Genomic DNA, 26,884 nt, shown 5'->3' on the forward strand with positions numbered 1-26,884 from the left:
TGTGTATTTTATATCAATTTAAACTTTCATTTGTTCTTTTCCCCAATAATGCTAGGAAGCGTTTTGATATATTATTATGCATTGATGACAATAGTTCCAAAATGGCCATTCGAAATTCACAGGACAAAGCAGATACTGGTCATATATTCCTAAAAATCTATTACGTTTTCCTGCATTCTATGTAGAATTAAAAAATCTTATATAACTTAACTGTCTACCTGGATAATCTCTAGGTATTTGCCACAGCCAGGTTTTGTTTTCATGGCTTCCAATATAAAAACATAATCACGTCTTAGATAAGACCTGGAGGCAGCTTTAACTAAAAGAGGGAAGCAAAACTGAACTTCTTAGCATATGAAGAAATATATTTTCTTCCTTCCTCATGTTATTTCTTAGCTATCATTTCTGATGCTTTTGTGCTGCTCCTTGTGCCAGAGGGACCATCTCCACCTTCCCAACCAGTATCTGTCCAGATCTGGCTCAAGTATCACTATTCTACAATATTTTTCTTGACATCCAACTTACTTCCCATAAAGCTAGTTGCTTCCTGTTCTATGCCACCTTTCTACCTTATATTTACATCTTTTATACATTTAAGTCACTGTTATAACTAATTCTTATTTATATAATATTTATATAAGTATTTCCATGCTAGGTTATCTTTTTTGGAGGTAGTGTCCATGTCTTAAACATCTTCTGCTTTTCTCCCCTTTCCTCCATCTTCAAAGAGACCCTGGTACATGGGAGAAGTTCAACCTTTGTTCTTGAACTATTAGGTAGACTTTGAGGCTGATTTTTAATGTTAACGCTTATCATTAAGCAGTAAGAAAGGAATTTCTTAAAACTTTGATGAGGTAAGAGCAAGTATCAACAAGTTTATGAATCTCATTACTACGGCAAGATAGCATAAGTAATCTTGTACCAATCAGCAGGTCCTGAGCACTGCACTGCCTCGTTCCTAACTTTGCCATTGCTAGGAAAGCAGCAACACTCATTTTTCCACAAGAATCTTGGGAGCAGATAAGTCCATGTAAAGCCCTTGTCTCTGGTGTAACTAAAATAGAGGAAAATGGACCATTGAAAGGGAGACGCCTACTCTGGAGGAAAAGGTGGAGGATGGGAGTAGGAGAGCAGTATGTTCTAAGGGCACTGAGTCTTCTAGGCTTCAGTTGTCCTCTCATACTTTTCCTGTTTGAAGAATAAGATCTAACCACTTGAGTTACACAAGGAGAGAAACTGGGCAGAAGACTGATCCCAGAGCCTTGATCATTAATGTTACACCCCTTCCCAAAGGAGAATGCTTGAACCATGAATGTATCCTTGGAACCAGGGTTGAGAATAAGTAGGGAACCAATAAGTGATGCCACTTCCTTTTCTGTTCACTACATCTAATAAATAGGCCTCTTTACCTTTGCTTCAACTACCTAGTGTATGCATACTACAACTGAAAAGCCCAGATTGGGTGTGTAAAGAAAACCTTTAAAATTACTCTGCCCTTAAGGCTCATTCAGGGAACATCCAAAACAAGAATATAAATTCTTCTTTGTCCTATAGAAGTTAAAAAAAAAAAATGAAAGAAAGAGAGAGGGAAGAAAGAATACAGAGGGAAAGGGAGAAGATTCCCCACTAAGCCCAGTGTGGGGCTCAATCCCAGAACCCCAAGATCATGACCTGAACTGAAGGCAGATGCTTAACCGACTGAGCCACCCAGCCACCCCTATTTTTTGGCATTAAAACATACTTTCTTTTAAGAAATGTTATAATAACAGTAGCTCTAGCTCTTGTGTGAAGATGAGGACCAAATCCTATGGATAGACAGAGCTTGGGTCCCTAAGAGTGTGGAATGAAACTTTCACAGACCTGGACTGCCTCTGGATTTCATCTTGTAAGAGAACTAAACTTCTGGCTTAATCTACTGCTAATTCGGCTTTTAATTGCAGCCAAGTATACGTATTATTTCCTAGACCCCTGTTAGGAACATTTTGTGAGATTTACTGAATTACAGTCTAGTGATGAGACTAAACTTATTTTCCATATATTAGAGGCTGAAGTGCTCTGCTTGAGGATTAAGTCACACTTTAAGAAGACATTTACATTAAATATCTGGTATATAATGTATGCATTAAAATAAATGCTAATGATAAAAAATTTATAGAATATTATCTAATACTGACTGAAAGGTTTGTCTAAAGATTCTATTCTATACAAGGATATATTAGGGAGAAAGATTCCAGGTTACCATGAAATCTGTATGTAACTTCTAGAGGATCCTAACATCTTTAATACAAGTACTTCACTTAAAGTATTTCAACAAACTCTTCATTGGCAGCATCTAAATGTTTTAATTTTCTGAATACCCACAAAGTCTTATTATAAACATCAATTATTTTACCCTAAGTAAATTATATTTCTAATTTTTTCTCTATTAGAATGTATTAGTTTTCTTATGATGTTTTTTTTAAACAGCTAATGTACAAAAAAACTCAAGTTTCCTCATCAGAAATAAATATCTGGACAATTACTATATTTTTAATACTTTTACAGCATCTCAAAGCAAATCTTAATTCAAATGAATACCTCTAAAAGGAAACTAAAAAACTTAGTTTAGTTTCAAGAGTTTGCATATGGCAGAGAAGGCATATCACATTTTATATTTCAACAACACAAACTATTGTATAATAAATATAAAATGAAAAACAGTGATAGCAATTAACAAGGGTGAAAACATTATATAAACTTAAAGAGGCTGCTTTCTGAACCGTCACTGATACAATCTGAGGATTCTTTATCAATTTCATTTACAGAAACAATCTCTATAGTCAAATTTGTCATTCACTTTCATGCTCCCACGTGAGAAGTAGTAGGTGAATATCTGTAGGAATACAATTTATTGTCTGCTCCTCCACTCAGAAGTAACTGCATAAAGGGAGAGGAAAAAAAACACGTAAACATAATTATTTCATATGATAGTGAAACATAGTTAAATACCGATGATTCTGATTACAGAAGGAATTATAGATGAGCAGTTAACTCGCATTCAGAGTTAATACTTAAAAGGACCAATTACATCAATTTCACTACCATATTATAATACACTATATTAAAACTTTAAAAGTGATCATTTGAATTTGGTTGAGGCTACTGTACTTTCTATGAAGCATTTGTTAAGAAATGTAATAAAATTTAAAAGTCTGAGGGGTGATAAGAGTTTTTAATTAATTTCTATTTAAGAAAATTAAGGTTGTTTTTTTGTTTTTTAAAGATTTTATTTATTCATGAGAAACACAGAGAGAGGCAGAGACATAGGCAGAGGGAGAAGCAGGCTCCGTGCGGGGAGCCTGATGTGGGACTTGATCCCAGGACCCCATGATCACGACCTGAACCAAAGGCAGATAGATGTTCAACCACCGAGCCACCCAGGTGCCCCAAGAAAAGTATGTTTTATAGGAGAGTATCTTAACTGTTTGCAGGTAAATGGATATTACAAATTATTCAAGTATCCTTAGGACCTGTATTTGGAAAAGAATCCTTAGGCAATAAGAGCTAATGTTTACACATAAAAAGAAGTAAACTCTAATTCTTTAAGCACATTATATAGTCTAGACTTAATTCTGCAAAATTTAAGTGGGAAATAGATCTGTTTAGTCTAAAGGAGCAAATTTATGGACTTAACACATTTCATTAAAATACTTGAGAAAAAGGGATGCCTGAGTGGCTCAGTAGTTAAGCATCTGCCTTCAGCTCAGGGCATGATCCTGGAGTCCTGGAATCAAGTCCCACATCAGACTCCCTGCATGGAGCCCACCTCTCTCTCTCTCTGTGTGTCTTTCATGAATAAATAAATAAAATCTTTAAAAAAAAAATTGGGAAGAACACTGCTTCAAAATTTTCAAATTTTACTACTCCTAATTATAAAAAACAAATTTGTTTCTTCTTTGAACGTGATGGGAGACTTTTTTTTTTTGTGATGTGAGATTTTTATGAGTAATATTAAGGAAAACTTAGAATACAGAATTATAATTATCAGATAGAATGAAATTAATAACTCCCTAAATACAAAGACCAGATTTATTCTCTATTTTTCCTCTTTACCAGATAACTAATAAATTCTTACCCCTGTGTCTGTCCAGTCTACGCTCAGAACTTTGTCTTCATGAGCAGCCAGATCATAGAGAGGAGCTTTACAACTAAAAAAATCAAAGTATTACCATGTTATATGCATTTCACAATATTAAAATGTATGACACATATTTACTTTTCTGAAAAGTTTACAGACTTTACCATCCTTGCCCCTATAACCAGTTAACCTTAAAATCCTGAGTACTTACTTGACCATCTCTCCTGATTTTCCCCTATCATTAGCAGAATACAGAGATTTACTATAACAAATATTCAAATAGGAAAAAATGCTATTTATAAATATTTATTCATAATTAGTCTCATTTTCACACTTCCTTGACCATTTTTCTTTTACCATCAACTCATGACCTTATATATCCTTTGTCTATCCATGTATACGATGACAACTCTCAAGTTTCTATCTTTAGTCCAAACTCATTCCGATTTTGATGTGTATCCAATTACTCAACATGTGGATGTCTTATGGGCACTACAAATTTAAACCAACAAAACAAAACTCTTGATTTTCCCTCATAAACTTGTTTCTCTACTCTTTTCCATCAGAATAAATTGCACCACTAATGGCCCAACTGCTCAGGCAGAAAATAATGGGCATTATTCCTTGATTTCTATTTCCATATTCTGCCCATGAGCCCACCCTGCCAAAGAGATGTCTTCAAAATATACCAAGAATCTAACTTAGAACCTCTCTGCTTCCATTCTTCCTACCCTAGTTAGAGCCCCCCAAAGCCTTCCCCATTATTGGGTACTTAGAATGATTACCAAATTCCTTACCATGGCCCATAAGGTACTACTCAGTACAACTACTACCTGGTTCATCTCCTACCCCTCTTCTCCTTGCTTACATTCCATCAACACTGGCCTTCTTGCTTATTTTGCCAACACGCTAAGATTTTCCCCACCTTGTCTGCTGGTTCCCTCTAATGGAACCAGCAGACATGATTTGTGCATGGCTAATACCTTCCCATTGTTCAATTCACTAGAAAATCACTTTCAAGAAGACCCCATCCCTAAAGAAGTATCCTTTTACTCTGCTTTACTTTCTTCATGGCACTTACTACTATTATCAGAAACTATATGCTAATGGCTATATAAAGTATCCAACTAAAATGTTAACAACTTTCTAGATAATAACAAATCACACATCATAAGGTAGTGTAAGGATGTTAGAATACAGATTTAGGTAAACAAACAGGTATTTGATTAATGCCTCTCCATTCTACTTGTAAAAATATGTACGTAAATTGTGTATGCATTTCACTGGGGGCACTCTGTATATACAGTATCAAAAAAGAGAACTTTAATATCTAGTTATCTTTTAAAAAATGTATATTTATTTAATTTCCTACTAACATGTAATTTCTTATTTGATTATGCTTCCATTTATTTAGAAACCACTGGCTTCCTATATCATGTTTATATGAAGGTTCAAGATGATTTTTTTCAGAATGCAAAAAATAATCTATCAATAATGAAGAAAATTCCTTTGACCCTGGCTTTTCTTTTAAACATGAATATTTATCATATCAGGTCATATAACCAAAAACTTTTTCACCCTTCTGCTTCTGGATAATCTTTTCAGCATTCAATTCATTGTCATTGTATATAATAAGTAATCGATGTATTTTCTTTGTAGATCATAAATAGGATTTACCTCCTTGTATCCCACAGTTTGACAATGTTATCTAAAGAGCCTGAAATCAGCTGCTGCTCATGGGTAGGAGACCACTTTAATGATGTGACCCAGCCTGTATGTGAGGTCAGGGACAGCGACACCAAAGAACCATCTGAACAAAATAAAAATAATAATTATTGAATTTTAGAAGATAAGTAGGTAGAACCCAAAACAATGTTTGTAGAAAATTATCTTTTAATACACTTCTCTAGTGAAAGGAGAAACTGATGTTATTTACACATATTTCTCCTTCAGTGACTTACACAACTCACCTTTAGTTCGGGGATCCCACAGTCGGATATGTCTATCTGTGCTTCCAGATGCTAAACGTTTACAAAGTGGAGAATAGGAGATACAATTAAACACTTTATTTCCTGTCTGAAAAACAAAGAGAAAGAACATTTGACCATGTGGACTAGAAATAACTATCTTTAGAAGCTCAAAGTTAATCAGAGAATCACTGAATTTATAAGTCTTACCAGAGTTGACTTAAGACTGCCAGACTCTACATCCCATACTCTAATTGTGTGGTCCCAAGATGCACTGCAGATTTCTTCAGCATCTGACCAAAGAACCGAGGAAATTGCTTCCTTGTGGCCAGAGAGGGTCACTATAGGAGTCTAGAAATGAAAGATACCCAAAAGGAAAAGCATTTTCAGTTTAGAGTAATTGAAACAATAATATTTACTTCTGAAGCCCCTATGCCAGATGCTTTAGCTTTCTTAGTTCTTTATAATAACCCTCCAAAACAGATACTTGCTTTTATTTTATAGATGAAGCAGAGAAAGGGAACTTGCTCAAGGTCATACAGCTTACACATGGCAGATTTAATTTGAACTCAAATATTACTCCGAAGTTTGTAGTCTTTCGTCAATATCCTGCTGCCTTCCCATCTACTTTTTATTTTGAGAAGTATTAATATTAACCCTAACTCATATATAAATGTTATATATAGAAGTTAGCTGGAAAGCTCTGGGGTCAGAGAGATCTAGGTTTGACTCCAGATGCTGCCATGTTCTTCCTAACACTTCCAGGTAAATGAATCTCAGGTTACTCTCACCCTTTCCTCAGCATCTTTTAGTTCTTTCATTCAATCTTTAAATAATGCCCATGGTTCATTTAATACTTCCAAATCTCTAATTTTTTCTCAAATTAAAATTCCCAAACTAGGTGTAATGTCTATCTTAAATATAAAGAACACGTGATAGAGAGAGGGAAAGAGTTCTGAAATGGGAGACAATCTACTTTTCTAACTTTATTATATTTAACCTTCTTAAATATTACCTCATTTATAATGTGAGAGGCTTATATAAGATCAGAGATCAGCAAAGTTTCTCATAAAGGTCCAGAAAGAATTTTAGTCTCTCTAGTCTCTGTTGTATGTTCTTCTTTATTTTAAAAACCCCTTAAAAATGCAAAAACCAGTCTTAGCTCTTTGTAGTATAAAAATAGGACACAGCCAATGAGCCAGTAAGCTATAGTTTGCCAACTCCTGGACCAAATAACCTGAGACCTCTCTTCCAGCTCTAAAATTTTCCTGGATGATGTAAAGGAGCCTGATAAGAGGAATGAGGAACAGAACTACTTCTGTCATGATCTGAAGCAAAATTAAGAGTAAGGTAACAAAGATAATCCAGCAGAGGCTCTAGGATAGAAAACAGCAAAGTAAAAACAAATGGGCAACAGGAGTGTTAGGAGATGATAAACTGTGTTGTATTTGGTTATGCAGTAGTTATTCTATGCATTTATCAAAAATTAAAAGTTACGAACCAAAAAAAGTGACTTTTCCTAAATGCAAAATTTTTTTAAAAATAGGTAGGAAAGTCAACTTTGGCACTGCTTCAACAAATAAACTCAATAATACTGGAGGGGAAAAAGAAGTTTCGAGTGAAAATGAAGAAAAAACCTGACTATATGTTAATGTATGAAGTGGATGACAAGTAAATTAACTGAATGGCAGTATTACTCATATTAATACATGCAAGGTACTAGAAAGAAAACCAGAGAGAAGATAACTGTTTTTGAGATCTGTCTTGTCTAATCATTTGGCCTTAAAAATCCAACCTTTCTATTATTTCTAACTACAGCACAATTTTCACTTCAAACAACACCTCAAGGATTTCCAGCACAACTTCAATTACTTATAAATGCATGAATCTAAAGCCTACCTACAAAAACCCACGTAAGTGAGAAAGTGAATATATTATGATTTCTCATAATATATGGGCAATAAATAATTTTAATTTATTAAAATAAATTAAAATTATATGGACAATGGAAGCAAGCTTAAAAGTGCTCAACAAGGTACAAACTAGGAAAAAATACTTAAAAGTATTTAAGACAATGAATTGAGAATATAGAACTCCTACAAATCAGCAAGAAAAAGATAGACAACACAACTTTGTTTTCTTTTTTTAATTGTGTATATTTTTTTCTTGCACTTTAAAAAAATGGGCTAAAAACATGAACAGGCACTTCATAACTAGGCATCAAAGGGCCAGGACTTATACTACACACCACCAGAAATCAACAAAATGATAGATTTTTAACAGTTAAGTAAATGTATAACATATATGTTAAATGAAATTAGTTATGACAAAAAAAATTGACCATACTGAGTGCTGGTAAGGATGTAGAGTAACTATGAATCTTTGTACACTGTCAGTGGAACTACAAACTGATATAACCATTTTGGAAGACTTTTTGGCAATATCTAACATTTGGAAAACTGAACCTGTGCCTACCCTGTGACCCAGAAATTCTATTTCTGCAATTCTACAAATGCAGAAATGACTGAATATGTACACCAAAAGACAAGAACTTTCTTAGCAACTGTATTTATGGTAGCCAAAACTAGAGTCAATCTAAATGTCCACCAAAAGAAGAATGGATATAGGCTGGTAGAGTCCATGCAAAGGGATGCTATACATTAATGAACTGTTACATGTAGCAGCATAAAGGAAATCTCATAGATATCACCTGAAGTTTAAAAATATCATCCAGCATAAGATGACATCAGTTAGAATGGTGACTACCTAACTTTAGGGGCTACTGATTGCAAGGGAGGCTAGAGGGAGTCTTCTAGGGTGTTGGTAATTCTATTTCATTTGGTAATTTCATTTCATTCTGTTTCATGATTACATCTGTAAAACTCATTGTACACTTAACCATATGTATGTCAGACTTCAATTGAAAGAAAGGTTTAAGAAAAGCTACCATCTGAGAAAGAATTTCTTTAATTCAAGACATCTTTTCCTACTCACATATTTCTTAAGGTTGATCAGAGAGATGCATCACTAAATTACCACTGGCACAATATCCAATTGGTAAGGCACTCAGTTTTAATTTAAGACTAAGTGATAAAGAAGTTAAGTAGCTGCCAGATCATTCCCCTTGGAATTCAGCAGTCCATGTTTATATGTATTAAATTGGGGGCTGGGTGGCTCAGTTGGTTAATGACCTGCCTTTAGCTCAGGTCATTATTCCAGGGTCCTGGGAAGCAGCTATGCAGCTTTGCTCAGTAGGCAGCCTACTTCTCCCTTTGCTTGTGCTCTATCTCTGTCAAATAAATAAAAATCTTAAAAAAAAAAAACCCACACACAAAAACTTATAGGGGTGCCTGGCTGGCTCAGTTGATAGAGCATGCGACTCCTGATCTCAGGTCTGTCAGCTGGAGTCCCATGTTGGGTGTATAGATTACTTTAAAAAAAAAAACAAAAACTAGGGACCCCTGGATGGCTCAGTTGGTTAAGCGTCCAATTCTTGACCTTAGGATTGTGAGTTCAACCCCCACGTTGAGCTCCACGCATGCGCATGGAGCCTATTTAAAAAAATAAATAAAAAAAATTTTTTTTTAAGATTTATTTATTAATGAGAGACACAGACTGACAGAGAGAGAGAGGCAGAGACACAGGCAGAGGGAGAAGTAGGCTCATCACAGGGAGCCCGATGTGGGACCCAATCCTGGATCCCAGGATCACGACCTGAGCTGAAGATAGGCGCCCAACCACTGAGCCACCCAGGCATCCCAAAATAAAATCTTTTAAAATATATTGAGAAATTATAAATCACTACTTTCAGTTGGAACCAGTTAAGTGCTGTCTTTTATTGCATTTTATGTGAGTCTGACAAATCATTTTATAATCATACTTTATTCCTCCTTTTCAACCATTTCTTTTTAAAAGATTTATTTGGGTGGGTGAGGGGCAGAGGGAGAGGCAGAAAGAATCTGAAGCAGACTTGGCACCAAGCCAGAGCCAAGCTGGAGCCAGACTTGAGGCCCAATCCCAGGACCCTGAGATCATCATCCAAGCCAAAACCAGGAGTTGGACACCTAATCGACTGTGCCACCTAGGTGTCTCCCTTTGCAACCATATTTATAAAATATCTTGTTATTGGTAACCATAAGAATTTAATATGCTTTATTGCACATTCATTACAGCTATAAAAAGTGAATGAAAAACAAGTTTTCCTAAACCTGATTCAGTACCATCCTTCCCATTAAGCATATTAACATAGGTAAGATCAGATTATGATAAATATTTTCCTAACAAAACAGAACAAATAAGAATCAGGACGAACTTTCTGAGTTTGATTTAACTGGATCTAATAGCTAAATGACAAAATAGAAAATCAAATTAAACTCTTGGTTTCTATAGATTAAGGAGACATAATTAGCATTCCTTGTAAGAATTATATCCTCAGTGTAAAACAATATTAAACAGGTAGTGAAATGCTTCATTTAACTTGGGTGTAAGCTTTCACAATTAAAAGATTCTACTACAAAATGCACCATGAGATCAAACATAATAGCTAAATAATTGACCTACCAATCTGTAAGCCTGGCTCAATATCACTACATTCAAAGACTCAGATCAATGTTGCATAGTACAGTATGTGTAATAAAAATTTACAAATCTACTCCAAGAAAGCCTAATTATGATTGAAGTAGCAAGGCAAGAAAATGGGAAATTTAAATAGGAAAGATTAAATTGTCATATATTTGTCAATATAGACCAAATATAGTTAAGTTCTCAAAAATACTTACCCTTGTCAGTCCCAACTGTTCTGTTTTCTGTTTCTTTCTTGGTCGATTTGTGGGTTCCTCCAATTCATCCTCTTCATCTGTAGGAACTGTATCACAGAGAATTAGATATTTTAAAAATTTATGGTAAATATTAATTACAAAGTCTTTTATCTATTTAAGTAATCCATATGTCAAACATGGGGCTCGAACACATGACCCCAAGATCATGAGTTGGGTACTCTACCAATTGAGCCAGCCAGGTGCTCTCTGATTGCAAACAGTCCTAAAAGAATTCTTATATTTTGGGCAGCCCCGGTGGCTCAGCGGTTTAGCGCCACTGCAGCCCGGGGTGTGATCCTGGAGACCCAGGATCCAGTCCCACATTGGGCTCCCTGCGTGGCGCCTGCTTCTCCTTCTGCCTGTGTCTCTGCCTCTCTTTCTCTCTGTGTATCTCATGAATAAATAAAATCTTAAAAAAAAAAAAAAAAAAAGAATTCTTGTATTTTGAAGTTAAATTTTTTTAAAAAGTTAAAAAAGAATTCTTATATTTCTGAGTATGTTTTCTCCATGTTATCTCAAGTGGTTAAGGAATAGCTATGCCTCCTTATTTTGGTTAACAGAAATTTATATTTAAAAACAACACCTGGAAAAAAAAACCAACACCTGGGTTATCAATCTTCTAAAAGGAAAAAGCAAAAAAGAGAGCACACTAAAATCATAAAGTCTAACCAGTTTGTTATTTTGCCATGTCTTTAAGATCATCATTATGAATATTAATCACTTTACCATATCTATGAAAAATTACTTAGTATTAGTTCACATTGTATTTTTATTATAAAGAAGGGAATGACAAGGTTAAACAAACACATTAAAAGGAAATATAATCCAGTCATGTTTATTTTGACTATTTTACTTTTCTAACAATGAATTAAGAGTATCTCAGACAATGAAATATACACTAAAATATACTTTCCTACAAAAGGAAAATTATCCAAATAAACCACTTTCTGCCTCAAAACTATTTGCTTAAAGAGGTGCCTGGGTTGCTCAGTCAGTTGTGTCTGACTCTTGACTTCAGCTCAGGTCATGATTTTAGGATTATGAGGTCAAGCCTTGAGCTTTAGGCTCCCTAGGACAGGAAGTCGGCTTGAGATTTTTTTCTTTCCCTTTCCCTCTTTCTTTCCCTTTTGCCTCTCTTTCCCTTTTGCCCTGCCCTCCAACCCCCACTCTCACTCTCTGAAATAAATAAATAAATCTTTAACAAAACAAAGCTGTTTGCTTATTGGGAAATCTACTGAAATGACTTCTGTATTTCCTGCCACCATTTAAGCTTTTCTTGATCTCCCAAATCAACTTTGTGAACTGTACGCTATTTTACTGCAATACGGTTATTCCCTCAGACATAATAGAGATTCTGCTTCTGTTTACCTCTTTAAGTAATTCTAGACCACAGTTCTTTTTAATTTAAATATCTGTGGGTCTTCCCTCTCTTTTTCCCGTCACTAATGTCAAAGCACCTTCCTCTAAGAGTCCTCCCTCCTTCAACTCTTCCTCTTCTAATTGTTCCTTCTATGATTTCAAAGTAAAAAAAATTAAGTTTGGCAAAACTACATTAAAAACTTAAGTAAATCAGCTAACTAAGAAATTTCTCTGGGCAGCCCTGTGTCTCTGCCTCTCTCTCTCTCTAAATGAATAAATAAATAAACCTTTAAAAAAAGAAGATTTTATTTATTCATAGAGACAGAGGGAGAGAGGGGCAGAAACACAGGCAGAGGGAGAAGCAGGCTCCATACAGGGAGCCTGGCGTGGGACTCAATCCAGGGTCTCCAGGATCACATCCCAGGCTGCAGGCGGCGCTAAACCGCTGTGCCACCAGGGCTGCCCTGAATAAATAAAATCTTAAAAAAAAAAAAAAAAAGAAAAAGAAAAGAAAAGAAATTTCTCTAACAGTGGAGTCTATCAAAATGACTCAGAAAGTATTTTTATTTCCAGGTTCCAGAATAAGAGAACTCTGAGAACTAAGGCAGTTATGTCTTATTGCATCAATCATGTTGGTTACTTGCAGCAATTCAGTGACACGGTTCAATAAATAAAAGTGTGGTAGAGAGAAACACGTTTTGAAATACAATGAAATATATTAATTTTTCTCTATATGCTCCTTTATTTATGTCCTCAAAAGCTCTGGTCCATTTTTATGGAAAAATATGTGTTAAATAGTATTCTTTCCCTGAAATTCTTGAAACATCATTAATAAGTCAAAGTACAACAAAAACTTAATTTACCTGCAGACCAGATCTTTAGCATCTTATCCCAGGAGCCACTGCAAAACTAAAAAGATATACATGAAGAGAAAAAGAGTATGCAATATAATCATATTATTTGCCTTGTTTTTTCTATTTATAACTTAAAATCTTTACTTTGTTCTGAAATCTTTTACTACTATCGTACCCTCTGCATGGCTTCCTAGTCTCCTGGGAGTTGTATCGTCAATCTCATGGCAACTGAAGGAGCTGCCATTTTTATATGGCCCTGTGCCCGGGCTATGGTTGCTTAGATCGAGGTGGGAAATTGGTCTATACAGTGCCACAGATCTCTCCCTCCTCCAGGATCTCTTTTTGAAAACTTGTGTTTCACAGAGTTGAAGTTAGTCTTTTCCAGAGACTGATGGTATAATGTAAAACCTAGGAATACCGAAGGTCAGGTTTTAATGCCATATGGAAAAAGTCCATCTGAAGTGCAAGAGAATAAAGTCAATTTAGGAAGGTAAGTGAGGGAGGTATGTTGGCCACATTCAAGCTTCAGTTCCTGAGACTCAAATGCTGGTGATAGGATTATTCACTCCTTCCTGGATCTCACAATCTTTTAAACTGAAAAAAGTTCAAGATGAGTTTCTGTCTCTTATAGCCAAAAGATAAGGTATGAGTAATTTAAGTTTTGACTTGACAAGGTAAACCTTATTTATGGCTCAAATAAATAATCATACATCTTTACCTCTGAATGCATGAAATTGTCCTCTGTTATGCTAACTGGCAAAGAAATGCTGAAGAAGCACTCTGAAATTCAGAATTTTAGGTAATTTTCAAATGGCATAACCCCTCAAAAGTCAATACAATGTTGCACTCAGGGTTGTTTCCTTTTAATTAACTCTGACCATTTTGTCATGATACAGTGAATCAGCACAAGTAGTAAAACAACCTCTATTAACACTAACCTTAGTGTACCTAAGGCTTAGATGATCAACTAGACATTTTCAATTCATGACAGCACTGAGTAGCTCAAAGGTTGAAAATGTAATCACTATAAATAAATAAAGTTACACTGCTTATTAATCTGATTTCATAAAATTTCTGCAGTTTATATTAAAGTTCTAAACCAAAGAAACCCAGACTGAAGAAGTGAATCATTATATCTCTTATTATAAGACTATGTACTTTGGGTTCAATTTCATATTCTTTGTTATGAAAGTAGGACAATCACAATGAATACATGAAGATTTTTTGCATAGGAAGTTCAAACTCTAATTCAACAGTAGTAGTAACACACTAGCTACTTACTTTAGTTCCTGTGCTATCAACAGCTATAGAATCCACACTTCCAGCATGACCCCTGCAGCAGTGCAGGGCTTTCACTTTGTTTCTCTCCACATTCCACTCCCATAAGAGAATAGTTTGATCCATAGAGGAACTCAGTAGTAGGCAAGACAAATTATCTGGAGAAAGGAGATCATAAGAATAAGAACAAATTAGTAAAAAATTTAAAATACACTGTATTCTGAAACTGAAGAATTGACTTATTTGTTGTTGAGAAAGACATTAGCCAGCTTTGAAAAATAAAAAGGGACACCTGGGTGGCTCCATGGTTGAGCATCATTAGCCTTTGGCTCAGGGCGTGATCCCGTAGTCCTGGGATCAAGTCCCCCAATCAGGCTCCCTGCATGGAGCCTGTTTCTCCCTCTGCCTGTGTCTCTGCCTCTCTCTCTCTCTCTCTCTCTCTGGGTCTCTCATGAATAAATAATTAAAATCTTAAAAAAAAAACCCAGTTACTTATGGTATAAAAGGACGAGTCTTCAAAAATACTATAAAATATGAGTTTAACACAGTATTAACTTCGAGGTATATTTTGTTATAATTTAGTAAGGATTGAATTCTACCACTCTTACATAATCTTTTTCTTCTTGCACACTATATTTTTGAAAGACCTCACAATAACTGAGGTATGAGGTACTTCTTACCCCATCCCTATTCTGCCCCAGCACTGAAAATGGCTTATTTCCAATTCCCTATGCAGGATTCCTTTCAGTTTAGGCAAACAGTCCTAACCTTTTTTCACCCAGGCCACATCTTTTACAACATCTGTATGTCCCACAATTGTCATTATTGACTTTCCTTCCAAGGACCAGATCCGAGAAGTCTTATCATAAGAACCAGTCAAGATCCTGTGAAGAGAAAAAAAAATTCTATGAAATACAAAAAGCTTTTTCAAAACCTGAAATCAATTATATTCCTAAAGCAATGACAAAGTAAACCTTCAGGAGTATACTTTAAAAACTTCTTTAACAGGAAGACTAAGATTTCAAATCACAACATAATAGATCAGAAGATGTTACATTTGACTTCTCCTGACCTCCTAAAAGTACAAATGTAACTAAAAAATGCTAGATTTCATTTTCACTACTGTCGTAAACACTACAACTTTCGGGGAAATTGCTTGTAAAACCTAACGGTCCTTTGTCCTGAACCAGTGAAAACCATTTAACAGAAAAACAGTAAAACCATCTAAAGTAAAATTAAAACCAGTAAAAGCATCACTTGTATACCAACTCCAGGAAGATATTCTTTAAAAGAAGTAAGGTTGTACTATAATCATAATCCATTCTCAAGTGCTATTCTACAAGTAAGGCCAGTAAGGGTTTGCACTGAGTCATCCATACCTGCTTGAATCTAGTCTTCCCTTTTTATTCCTAAAATAAATTGTATGATCTACATCTTCACGGGAGTAGGCTAGGAAATCTGTGGCTATACAAGGCTTTTTCCCCCTCTGTGAAAAAAATGATATCTTTGGTCTTATAAGCAACACACTCAAACAAAATGCCCTAAGACACTTGACTGATTCCATAGACGAATGTCACTACAACATCTTGAGACAGATAAGTTTCTTCTTAAATAAATTGAATGAAAAGATCTTTGGCATGGTTCACTGATACAGATATCACGAAACTACTTTCACAAAGAACACAGAGTCAATTAGCAAAAAATATTCACACAGTACATTTAAAAAGACTGATAGAGTAGCCTAATGAAATGGATAGAAGAACATTAATAGGGTAATACCATTCCTCTGCCCCTCTGACTGAACTGATCCAGTCATCATGGAACAAGCATTGCTCTGGCTGAGGTGCAGTGTACTTCTCCACATATTCCAGTTCCACAACCTCTTCCTAGTCACAGAGAAAAACCAGAAATCAATGGGTAGGAAATATTAGAAAGGGAGACAGAACATGAAGACTCCTAACTGTGGGAAACGAACTAGGGGTGGTGGAAGGGGAGGAGGGTGGGGGGTGGGGGTGAATGGGTGACGGACACTGAGGGGGGCACTTGATGGGATGAGCACTGGGTGTTATTCTGTATGTTGGCAAGTTGAACACCAATAAAAAATAAATTTATTATTAAAAATAGAAGAAAGAAAGAAAGAAAGAAAGAAAGAAAGAAAGAAAGAAAGAAAGAAAGAAAGAAAGAAAGAAAGAGACAGACCAGAAATCAATCAGGCGTACAGTTTTAAAACAATACACTATGGGGCAGCCAGGGTGGCTCAGCGGTTTAGCGCCGCCTTCAGCCCAGGATGTGATCCTGGAGACCAGGGACTGAGTCCCATGTCAGACTCCCTGCATGGAGCCTGCTTCTCCCTCTGCCTATGTCTCTGCCTCTCTCTCTCTGTGTCTCTCATGAATAAATAAAATCTTTAAAAAAACAAAACAAACAAATAGTACACTATGGAAATAAAGGACTCCCAGTTTAACATGTCTCCTTCATGTCAGTCTCCTTCACAACTCAGAAAATTTGGAGCCATGCAAAAGGTGAAAATTTTATCTGACCTAACAGTAGTATTAAGAAATATTTAGACCTTGGAAAACTTATGCCAAAAGTGAAGGGGTACGTGGAGAATAAACAAACTTTAAAAAATAAAACCATAAAAGCATTTTGTTTAATGATGATGATGAAAGAGTTCTGGATATGGACAGTACCGATGCATACATAATATTGTGAATGTACTTAATGCCCCTGAATTATACACTTCGATAAAAATGGTTAGAATGATATCTTAGTACATTTTATCACAGTTCTAAAACTTGTCCAAAAAAGTGTAAAAGCTGTATTTTAAATTATAAAAGCAATATTAAGGAAGCTTTAAAAATTAGAGGAAAGGGGAACCATATAAATCACAATAACCTAACTTGTAAGTTTTTGTATGCGCATTTTGTACACTTTTTTTTTTTTTTTTAATTTTTATTTATGATAGTCACAGAGAGAGAGAGAGAGAGGCAGAGACACAGGCAGAGGGAGAAGCAGGCTCCATGCACCGGGAGCCCGATGTGGGATTCGATCCCGGGTCTCCAGGATCGCGCCCTGGGCCAAAGGCAGGCGCCAAACCGCTGCGCCACCCAGGGATCCCCGCATTTTGTACACTTTTATTTGCAGTAAATGTATATTTGCTATTCCCTTTCCTTCTCATATTTGTTCATCTGCATTTCTTAATACACCCTCAGAAGAGAGGATTTCAAAACTGAATACACAAAAACTGAAGTTCAAATTTCTAGAAAAAAACAATAATAAAAATCTTGGTTGCTAAAGATTCAGGATGATTCTAAAAGTTTTCCACATTGTCTAAGAACACCTGACATAAAATAGAGCAGGTAAACATTTGAATGAACTTACTGATGAGATGTTTTCCAGTTCCATGTGTTTGAGCAAGGGCAACCGGAGAAACTGGCCCTTGATAAGGAAATCGAACTCCACATGTTTGTGGAACTCTAAAAAAAATACATAATAAAATGATCACTCTTAGAGCCTGAAGTAACATTGGTAGAGATATATGAGTAACCCCAAAACAACAGGTACCTATTATCCTAGTTGGCCTCTGAATTTCTCCATAGCATAATCAGGCCATGTATTCCACTACCCTACATGATTTTTAAGAACAGATCCTTTCTTCTGTTGTTATAATTTTTTATTGTTATTGTTGGCATAATGATCTCTATTTAAAAAAACTTTTCATTCTCTGGATAATTCCAAATATATATAAAAGTAAAAATAACATTGTAAGCCCCCATCCTTATCACATATTTTGACAATTACCAACTCATGGGCAATCATCTATACATCTTACTCTATGCCTCTGCAGGTTTTTTTTAAAATCAAACCTTAGAAATGCTATCATTTTATCTGTAAATATTTAGTATGTATTTCCAAAATATAAGGACTTAAAGTAGTGATGTTAAAAAATTTAATCACTATTCCTTTTAATAGCAAATATTCATGTTTTTTTGTTTCATAAGTCTTTTTACAGTGAGTTTTTTAGAATCAGCATGTAAAGTCCACATATTATATTTGATTAATATATCTTATTTAATCTTTAGCAGTTCCCCCTCCTTTTTCTCCCTTGCCATTTATTTGTAAAAGAAACTGGGTCATCTATCTTCTAATATTCCTTACATTCTGTATTTGATTGGTTACATCTCCAAGGTGTCCTTTAACATGTTCCTCTACCATCTATATGTCCTGTACACTAGGTGGATTTAAACATGTAATTAGACTTCAGGCTTGCTTTTTTTTTTTTTTTTTTTTTTGTAAGAATACTTACACATAGTATTATGTGTTTCCTATTGCATCACATCCATACACTGGTATTACAAAGTATTTATTTCACAAATAATTTTTTTTTCCCTTAAAGAAAGAGTGTAAGCAGGTGGGGAAAGGCAAAGGGAAAAAGAGAATTCCAAGGTGGCTCCACACCCAGCAAAGAGCCAATGCAGAGCTCAATCTCATGACCTCAGCCAAAATCAAGAGTCAGAGGCTTAATCAACTGAGCCACTCAGGCACCCTATTAAAAGAATAATTCTTATTCCAGCTCAAACACTTTTTCAGTAAGTAGGATATATGACAATCTTGCAATTTAGAAGTAACTACTTATCAGAATCTCTATATATCAACAGATAAGGTAAAGACATGAACCTATGGGCAATGCTATGGGACTATCTCTGAATGAACATTCGTCTGGTAGTAGTGAAAAAACTGCAGACCCTGACCACAGCCTTTGCCAAAAAAGAAGAAAAAGTTGTTCAAAAACATCTCAGGGGCACCTGGCTGGTTCAGTGGGAAAACCATGAGATTCTTGTTCTTAGGGTCATGAATTCAAGCCCCACATTGGGTGTTGAGATTAGTTAAAAAAAGAAAAACAAAATAAAACATCATATCAAACTATAAAAAAATTATGGGATTATTTGAAGATGGAGAAGGGGAAAATATTGGGCATTAATTTATAACTCTCACCTCCCATTCCTCCAAGTAGGGTAGAATCAAAAGAACTCTGAGTATCAGAAATACCTGTTTAAAAATATGCTTGCTTTGGGGCACCTGAGTGGCTCTGTGGGTTAAGCATCTGCTTTGGCTCAGGTCATGAGCCAGGAGTCCCAGGATTGAGCCCAAGTTGACTTGTGCTTCCTGCTCAGTGGGGAGTCTGCTTCTTCCTCTACCCCTCCCCCTGCTCATGCTCTCTCTAATAAATAAATAAAATCTTTAAAAATAAAAACAAAACAAAAAAAAAACAACAAAAAAAACCCAAACCAAAACAAAAAATAAATAAATAAATAAAAACATGCTTGCTTCTAAATGGTGACATCATTGACAAAATTTTGTTTTTAAAGGTCATACTTTATTCTTAATTTTTCTATTTTATGTATAATTTCAATATTTAAAAAAAAAAATCTTATAATACAAAATGTCAAACATATGCAAAAGTAGAGAACAATAATAAACCTTCATACATCTTCCACCCAATTTCAACAATTATCAACTCGTGGCCAATCTTCTTTCATTAATATTTTTGCATATTTTGTTCATACCAGTTTTATAGGCTAATAATTTATTTTCATACAACAGCATATGTTTAATATTTATACCTTTTAAATGTTTTACTTGATATTCTTTATGAACCTTTATCCATTAATTTTTGAATGAATCCTAAATACTTTAAAAATACTAGTATTAATATTGGCATCTGTTATTACACAAAATAAATACTCAGGGATCCCTGGGTGGCGCAGCGGTTTGGCGCCTGCCTTTGGCCCAGGGCGCGATCCTGGAGATCTGGGATCGAATCCCACGTCAGGCTCCCGGTGCATGGAGCCTGCTTCTCCCTCTGCCTGTGTCTCTGCCTCTCTCTCTCTCACTGTGTGCCTATCATAAATAAATAAAATAAAAATTAAAAAAAAAAAAAATTAAAAAAAAAAATACTCAAATAGTGACATTGTCATTTTGCTTTGTGGAAGTGTAGCAAGTAAGACCCAAGCACCTAGATGCTTGTTCTATGCCTACCCATCCCAGGTCTCCCTTCTATAATCACAATGTCATAAATGACACTAAAACCTTATTTCTAAATCTCAACCACCTTATCTTCACATTGCCTTAAAATCAGATTAAATGGAAATAATTTTTTCTGAAAACTTCTATCTCAAAGCACTTAAAAAAGTATCATGCAGCAGGGAAACATGTTTTACAGTCCATAAGTTTTACCATTACAAAATACATACAGTGTTATAAAACAAAGCCCAAAAAAGGGAAATAAAATTAAAATGTGATGTATTTTAGTGTAGTTAGTGGCACTGCACCCTCTCCTAACTTCTCAAAGCCTTTATTGATACACACCATTTTTGGCCTCCAGCAATTTATTGATGATGTTACTAAGGTCAGCAATTTCAGAGGCTGCAGGAATTGAGAAGGGTACATCATCTACCACATATCTGTAAAAAGGAAATGATATATCAAAGTCAAGTCTACAGATATTTTAACAAATGTGCATTTATTCATTCAACAAATATTTACTGGGTATCTAATAAATGCCAGACATTTTGCTACATGGTATTAACAAAAATGAATTAGGACATGATCTTTGTTCTCAGAAAGGGCCAAAGCCTGGTAATCAAAATACAATAAAAGTATGTAAGAATAATGTCATAAGCATATATAGAATGGGAGAACAAAGAAGCTGTAGATCATTTCAACCAAAGAAAAGGATAGACAAAACAAAGTGTAAAAGAATACACAAGAAAGGTCTTTCTTAAGCTACCTCTGGAGAGTGACTTTGTCAGGTAAGAGGGGGCAGACAGAAACAAGGGGTGCAGAAAAGCAGCAAGAGCAGTAACCAATAGCAGCTAAACTGCCCATGCAGCCTATTCCACAAAGGTGATCTTGCTCTAGACAGTGACCAAAAATAAGGTTAAAGAGACGTGCATGGAGTGGTTAATCTATGTGAAGTAATTTTTACTTCTTTCCCTAGGCAATGAAGTACCACTGAGTCCTAACGAATTTTGTTTTGTTAGACCTTTTTGGCAGCACTGTTGAGACAGGATTAGAGGAACATACAATGGTCAAATTAGAAAACTCTTGTAAGAGAGAATGAGAGAAAATATGTGCAAATCACATTTCTGATAAAAAACTTTTTATCTAGGATATATAACCTACACTTATAACTCAATAACAAAAAGATAAGCCAATTTAAAAAATGGGCAAACAGGGACACCTGGGTGGCTCAGAGGTTGAGCATCTGCCTTCGGCTCACGTCGTGATCTCAGGGTCCTGGGATTGTGTACCACTTTGGGCTCCTTGCAGGGAGCCTACTTCTCCCTCTCCCTCTGTCTCTCTCACTAATAAATAAATAAAATCTTAAAAAAAAATGGGCAAAGGATTAAAATGGACATTTCTCCAAAGAAGATATGCAAATGGCCAATATTTGCATGAAAGGCACATGAAAAAGATGCTCTACATCATTATTCACCAAGGAAATGTAAATCAAATCATGATATCAGTTTGCAGTCACTTTAACAACTACAATAAAAAAGACTGGCAGTGTTAGTGAGTAAAGAAATTTAAACCCTTATTCATTACTGATGGGAATGTAAAATGGGGCAGTTGCTTTGGGTAAACTTGGCAGTTCTTCAAAAAGTTAAACATGGGGGGATCCCTGGGTGGCTCAGCGGTTCAGTGCCTGCCTTTGGCCCAGGGCGTGATCCTGGAGTCCAGGAATCGAGTTCCAGGATCCAGTGCCACATTGGGCTCCCGGCATGGAGCGTGCTTCTCCCTCTGCCTGTGTCTCTGCCTCTCTCTCTAGGTCTATCATGAATAAATAAATAAAATCTTAAAAAAAAAATTAAACATGGAATTATCACTTGACCCAGTAACTCCACTTCTAGGTATATACCCAAGAGAAATGAAAATATATGTCTACACAAAATCTTGTACACAGGGGCACCTGGGTGGCTCAGTTGGTTAAGCAACCTACTATTGGTTTTAGCTCAGGTTGTGATCTCAGGGTCACGAGATTGAGCCCTGCCTCTAGGCCTGTGCTTAATTCAGAGTCTGCTAGGGACTCTTTCTCCCTTTGCTTTTTCCTCCTCTCCCTTGCACTCTCTCTACTCCTCTAAAACACATAAATAAATCTTTAAAACAACATCAACAACAAAACTTTGTACACAAAAATTCACATCACCACTACTCATAATAGCCAAAAAGTAGAAACCCATATGTCCATTAACTTAAAAATTGGAAATGAAATTTGGTATACGGTATATTCATACAATGGAATATTTGGCCATAAAAAAAATGAGTACTGATACATATTACAATACGGATGAACCTTCTAAACATTATCTTGAGGGAAAGAAGTCAGTCACAAAAGACTGCATATTATATAATTACATTTATACGAAATGTCCAGAACAGACAAATCCAGAGACAGAAAGTAGATTAGTGGTTGTCTAGGGCTGGGATTGGAAGGATTAGGGGGAAATAGCTAAAGGGTGATGAAAAATGTTCTAAAATTGCAGTGACAGTTGTACAATTTTGCTACTACTGGACATTTTAAAATGCGAATTCTGTTGTTTGTGAATCACATCTCAACAAAGATATTACTACAAAAAAAAAAAAAAAAAAAGTCTAAAGCCTGAGTTAGAGCCATAGTTGTAGGGAATGGACAAGTTTCAAAAGATGTTAAGATAGAACCAGGGGCTCATCAAGACATGATACAACAAATTTCTTTTGCCATAATGAGGTAGACAAGGGGGCTTCAGATCTTGTAAAAATGTGGAGTCGCAATCAGTAGGTCTGCGGTGGAGTCTCAGATTCTGCTTTTTCTAACAAACTCCCAAATTATGCTGCTGTTGCTGATCTTCAAACTACACTTTGAGTAGTAGTAAGGCTACAGCTATATTTATATGTATATGTATCAAGCCTTAAAAAAAGGTAAGCAGTAACTTAGGTCCTCCAAAAGGTAACAAAACCTAGAATTAAAGTTTTTGTTTTTTCCAGAACACCTGGGTGGCTTGTTTGGTTGAGCATCCACCTCTTAGTTTTGGGTCATGATCTATGGGTCAACAGATTCAGCCCAGCCTTGGACTCCATGCTCAGTGGGGAGTCTGCTTGGAACTCTCTCTCCCACTCCCCCCACTCATACATACACACGCGCTCTCTCTCTCTCTCTCTCCAAAATAAGCAAACAAATATTTTTCTTTTTATTGAAGTTCAATTTGCCAACATACAGTATAACACCCAGTGCTCATCCAGTCAAGTGCCCCCTTCAGTGCCCGTCACCCAGTCACCCCATCCAAAGTAAACAAATCTTTAAAAAAAAGGTTTTTGTTTTTCCTTGCATTTACTATTGGGTCAGTAAAATGAGGGGGAAGGAGTAACATAATTCACATACACACGTATATGTAAAATATATACACATAGGTGAAAAAACCAGTCCCCCTCCATTTGATGCACCAGAATATACTATGTGTTAAGCAAAAATTTAATTTTTAGGTGTTGTTACCTTTTTGAAGAATTTAAACACACACATACACAAACATATATGTACTATTTGTTCATTTATCTCAGGGGTTAAAACATAATGGTCTATTATTTCTAAAAACTTCATGTAAATCTATGATTATCTCAATAAAAATTTCAATTCGAAAAAAAAATACAGGGACAGCTGGATGGCTCAGCTGTTGAGTGTCTGCCTTTGGCTCAGGGCATGATCCCAGGGTCACGGGATCGAGTCCCACATCAGGCTCCCTGCGTGGAGCCTTCTTCTCCCTCTGCCTCTGCTTCTCTCTCTCAATCTGTTTTTCATGAATAAATAAATAAAATCTTTAAAAAAGAAAAAGAATATGGGGGGGGGGGGTGCCTGGGTGGCTCAGTCAGTTAAACACCTGCCTTCAGCTCAGGTCATAATCCCAGGGTTTGGGAGGATCCAGCCCCTGTGCTCTCTGCTCAGCAGGGAGCCTGGTGCTCCTTCTCCCTCTGCCTACCACTCCCCCTGCTTGTGCGTGTCCTCTCTCTCTCCCATCCTGTCAATAAGCAAAATTTAAAAAAAGAAAAAAAACATAGGGGTTATGCTATTGTACCACATTGCTTGAAAAGTATTTGGACCAAGTATAAATACTCCTGTGCATTCATGACACAGTTTATGTATACTGCAAGCAACAATACAAGAGGAATGAAAATAATTTACCAGGTCAACTCATAAAGCTATGAAGAATCAAAGATATAATTTAATTGAGGTGGGAGGTTTTTTAGTTTACCATTGACGTTTAGCTTGTTAATACAACAAATATTCATTATTTATCATCAGTATGGGAAGAACTTGACATTTGTTGACTCAGTCAATCCAAGAACTGTAATACACAGTCCCTCCCATCAAAAGACTTACAATATAGCTAAACAGACACTAAAGAAAAATTATGGGCAGCCCGGGTGGCTCAGCGGTTTAGTACCTGCCTTCAGTCCAGGGCGTGATCACGGAGACCCGGGATCGAGTCCGGCGTCGGGCTCCCTGCATGGAGCCTGCTTCTCCCTCTGCCTGTGTCTCTGCCTCTCTCTCTCTCTCTCTCATGAATAAATAAATAAAATCTTTAAAAAAATTAATAGTGTAATACATACGTTAGATTTCAAATGAATGCTACTGACGCAAGAGCCCTGAATAAAAATGCTCATATATACATGCACGCATATAAATGCACATACGTGTCTAAGTATGTATATAAATACACAACTGTAACTGAATTGACTTTGCATTCTTTTTTTTTTTTTTTTTTTAAGATTTTATTTATTTATTCATGAAAGACACGAGAGAGAAGCAGAGACACAGGCAGAGGGAGAAGCAGGCTCCATGCAGGGAGCCCGACGCCGGACTGGATCCCGGGTCTCCAGGATCACGCCCTGGGCCCAAGGTGGTGCTAAACCACTGAACCACCCAGGGATCCCTGACTTTACATTCATATCCAAAACCAGTTCTGCCAAACCGCTATTCAGAACTCCACTTTCCAGCCTGGTTTAGAAAAGCATCGTCTATTACCTCCTCCAAATAAACCTGTGTGTTCAGAAACTGAAACACCACTAGCCGGCAGCCTGTACCCACCAGGTCCATTGTTCATTCTTAAAAAGATGTACGTGGGGAAACAAACCCGAAGCCCTTCAGATCCCCCCCTCTACACTCGCAATTCAAATCATACACAGCCTGAGAAGATGCGCAAAAAAAAAAAAAAGGATCAGTGATCGCAGGGATCCATCCCCGGGAAATCCCGGAAAGGTAGAACTTTCAATTAAGCCGAAAACTCGCAGAAGCCAGGAATACAGTGGAGGGGAGTAAAGGCGGGGGGGGGGGGGGGGGGGGGGGGGGGGGGGGGGGGGGGGGGAGAGCGGAGGAAAACTGAGAGCAAAGACAACGGAGGCTTCACAAAGTCATACGGAAGGGGCTCTTGGAAAGGATCCTAGGGGAGGCGAAGAGGAGAGGCAAAGGGTGCTTACTTCTTGTTGTCAGTGAAGAAGCGTGTCTGGAGCTGGGCCATGGCGAGGAGCGCGCACGAGACTTGTCTGCGGAAGCGTAAGGGGGAATGGTCAGACAACAGGCGAGCTGGTCTCTTAAGACTACAAAAAAAAAAAAAAAAAAAAAAAGAAAAGAAAGAAAGAAGCAGCAGCAGCTCAAAATTAGCTCGCACAGGTACGCCAGGAGATGCGGTCCGAACGGGCCTCCTGAGCCCGGAGCCAACCACGAGGCCCGTCTGACACCAGAGGCCCAGCCCACAAATATCAACTACCGATTCCCAGATTTAGGAATCATCGATTGGCGAAGCATAGTCTTAAAGGCAGAGTGTCCCTAATTTTACTTTTCCTTTACCGTATTTAGGCCTGTGATCGATTCTGAAGATACAGGAGGGCCCAGTGCAAACTGTTTCTCTCTCCCTATTTAATTTTAAGAGGTTATCTTCAGACCCGATACCTCAAGCACACTTTCTAGACACTACCACTCCCAGAATGCAGCGCTTCTCAGACGCTTAGCCACTGGGAATTGTAGTCTTTTTTTTTTCTTTTTTTTTTTGCCATGCTGCCCTCACGATATTTTATTTGCATTAAACTTTTCCAACTCCAGCCAGATATCTATTATAGTGCCTCTGCCTTCAGCTTTAATTTACCAAAGGCTTTCAGGCTTTGTGTCTTTACGTATATTCCCAATCGGAACCTCACTCTCCCGAGACTTTCCGAGGGCTCCCGCCGCTGGAGCTTCAGGCTCTCTCTAGACGCAGGTGGGAGTCAGGAACGCGAAGACGAGAGACTCGAAAAGGAAACGGACGACGGTGGCCGACAGTGGTCTAGTCTCACAGTCCTGCGCTGCGCGCTCTCAGAAGGATGCGCCTGCGCATTGTGCTGGTCTCCATGGCAGGGCCTCGGAGCCAAGACGAGGTTGAGTAGACTCGTTTTGAATTTTCTCCCCTCTGCTCCGGCAGCTTG

At 36.8% G+C, this 26,884-nt stretch overlaps 2 protein-coding genes across 4 annotated transcripts in view; one reads left to right on the plus strand and one right to left on the minus strand.

The window, feature by feature from the left end:
- Window positions 1-7: 7 nt before the first annotated feature.
- Window positions 8-26,774, minus strand: WDR12 (WD repeat domain 12). Of its 3 annotated transcripts, none has more exons than XM_041737242.1 (14): window positions 26,569-26,774; window positions 25,904-25,969; window positions 20,762-20,856; window positions 17,774-17,868; window positions 16,172-16,278; window positions 15,161-15,276; window positions 14,396-14,550; window positions 13,124-13,169; window positions 10,863-10,948; window positions 6,295-6,435; window positions 6,088-6,193; window positions 5,795-5,927; window positions 4,115-4,187; window positions 8-2,916 (listed from the first exon to the last, which is right to left on the minus strand). In XM_041737242.1, the coding sequence occupies exons 2-14, from the start codon at window positions 25,942-25,944 to the stop codon at window positions 2,839-2,841; spliced, it is 1,272 nt and encodes a 423-aa protein (XP_041593176.1). In that variant the 5' UTR covers window positions 25,945-25,969; window positions 26,569-26,774; the 3' UTR covers window positions 8-2,838. The 3 variants fall into 3 exon arrangements, with proteins under 3 accessions (XP_041593176.1, XP_041593175.1, XP_041593177.1); XM_041737241.1 differs by having other exon boundaries at window positions 25,904-26,023; XM_041737243.1 differs by lacking the exon at window positions 26,569-26,774 and adding an exon at window positions 26,274-26,540.
- The window catches only part of CARF (calcium responsive transcription factor), a 96,294-nt gene continuing 96,145 nt past the window's right edge, over window positions 26,736-26,884 (plus strand). The window contains exon 1 of the mRNA XM_041737225.1: window positions 26,736-26,836. The gene's annotated coding sequence lies outside the window, so the exon portion shown is untranslated. The remainder of the gene's footprint in view (window positions 26,837-26,884) is intronic.

This window comes from Vulpes lagopus, chromosome 22 (genome assembly GCF_018345385.1).
Source record: "Vulpes lagopus strain Blue_001 chromosome 22, ASM1834538v1, whole genome shotgun sequence".
Taxonomy (NCBI): domain Eukaryota; kingdom Metazoa; phylum Chordata; class Mammalia; order Carnivora; family Canidae; genus Vulpes; species Vulpes lagopus.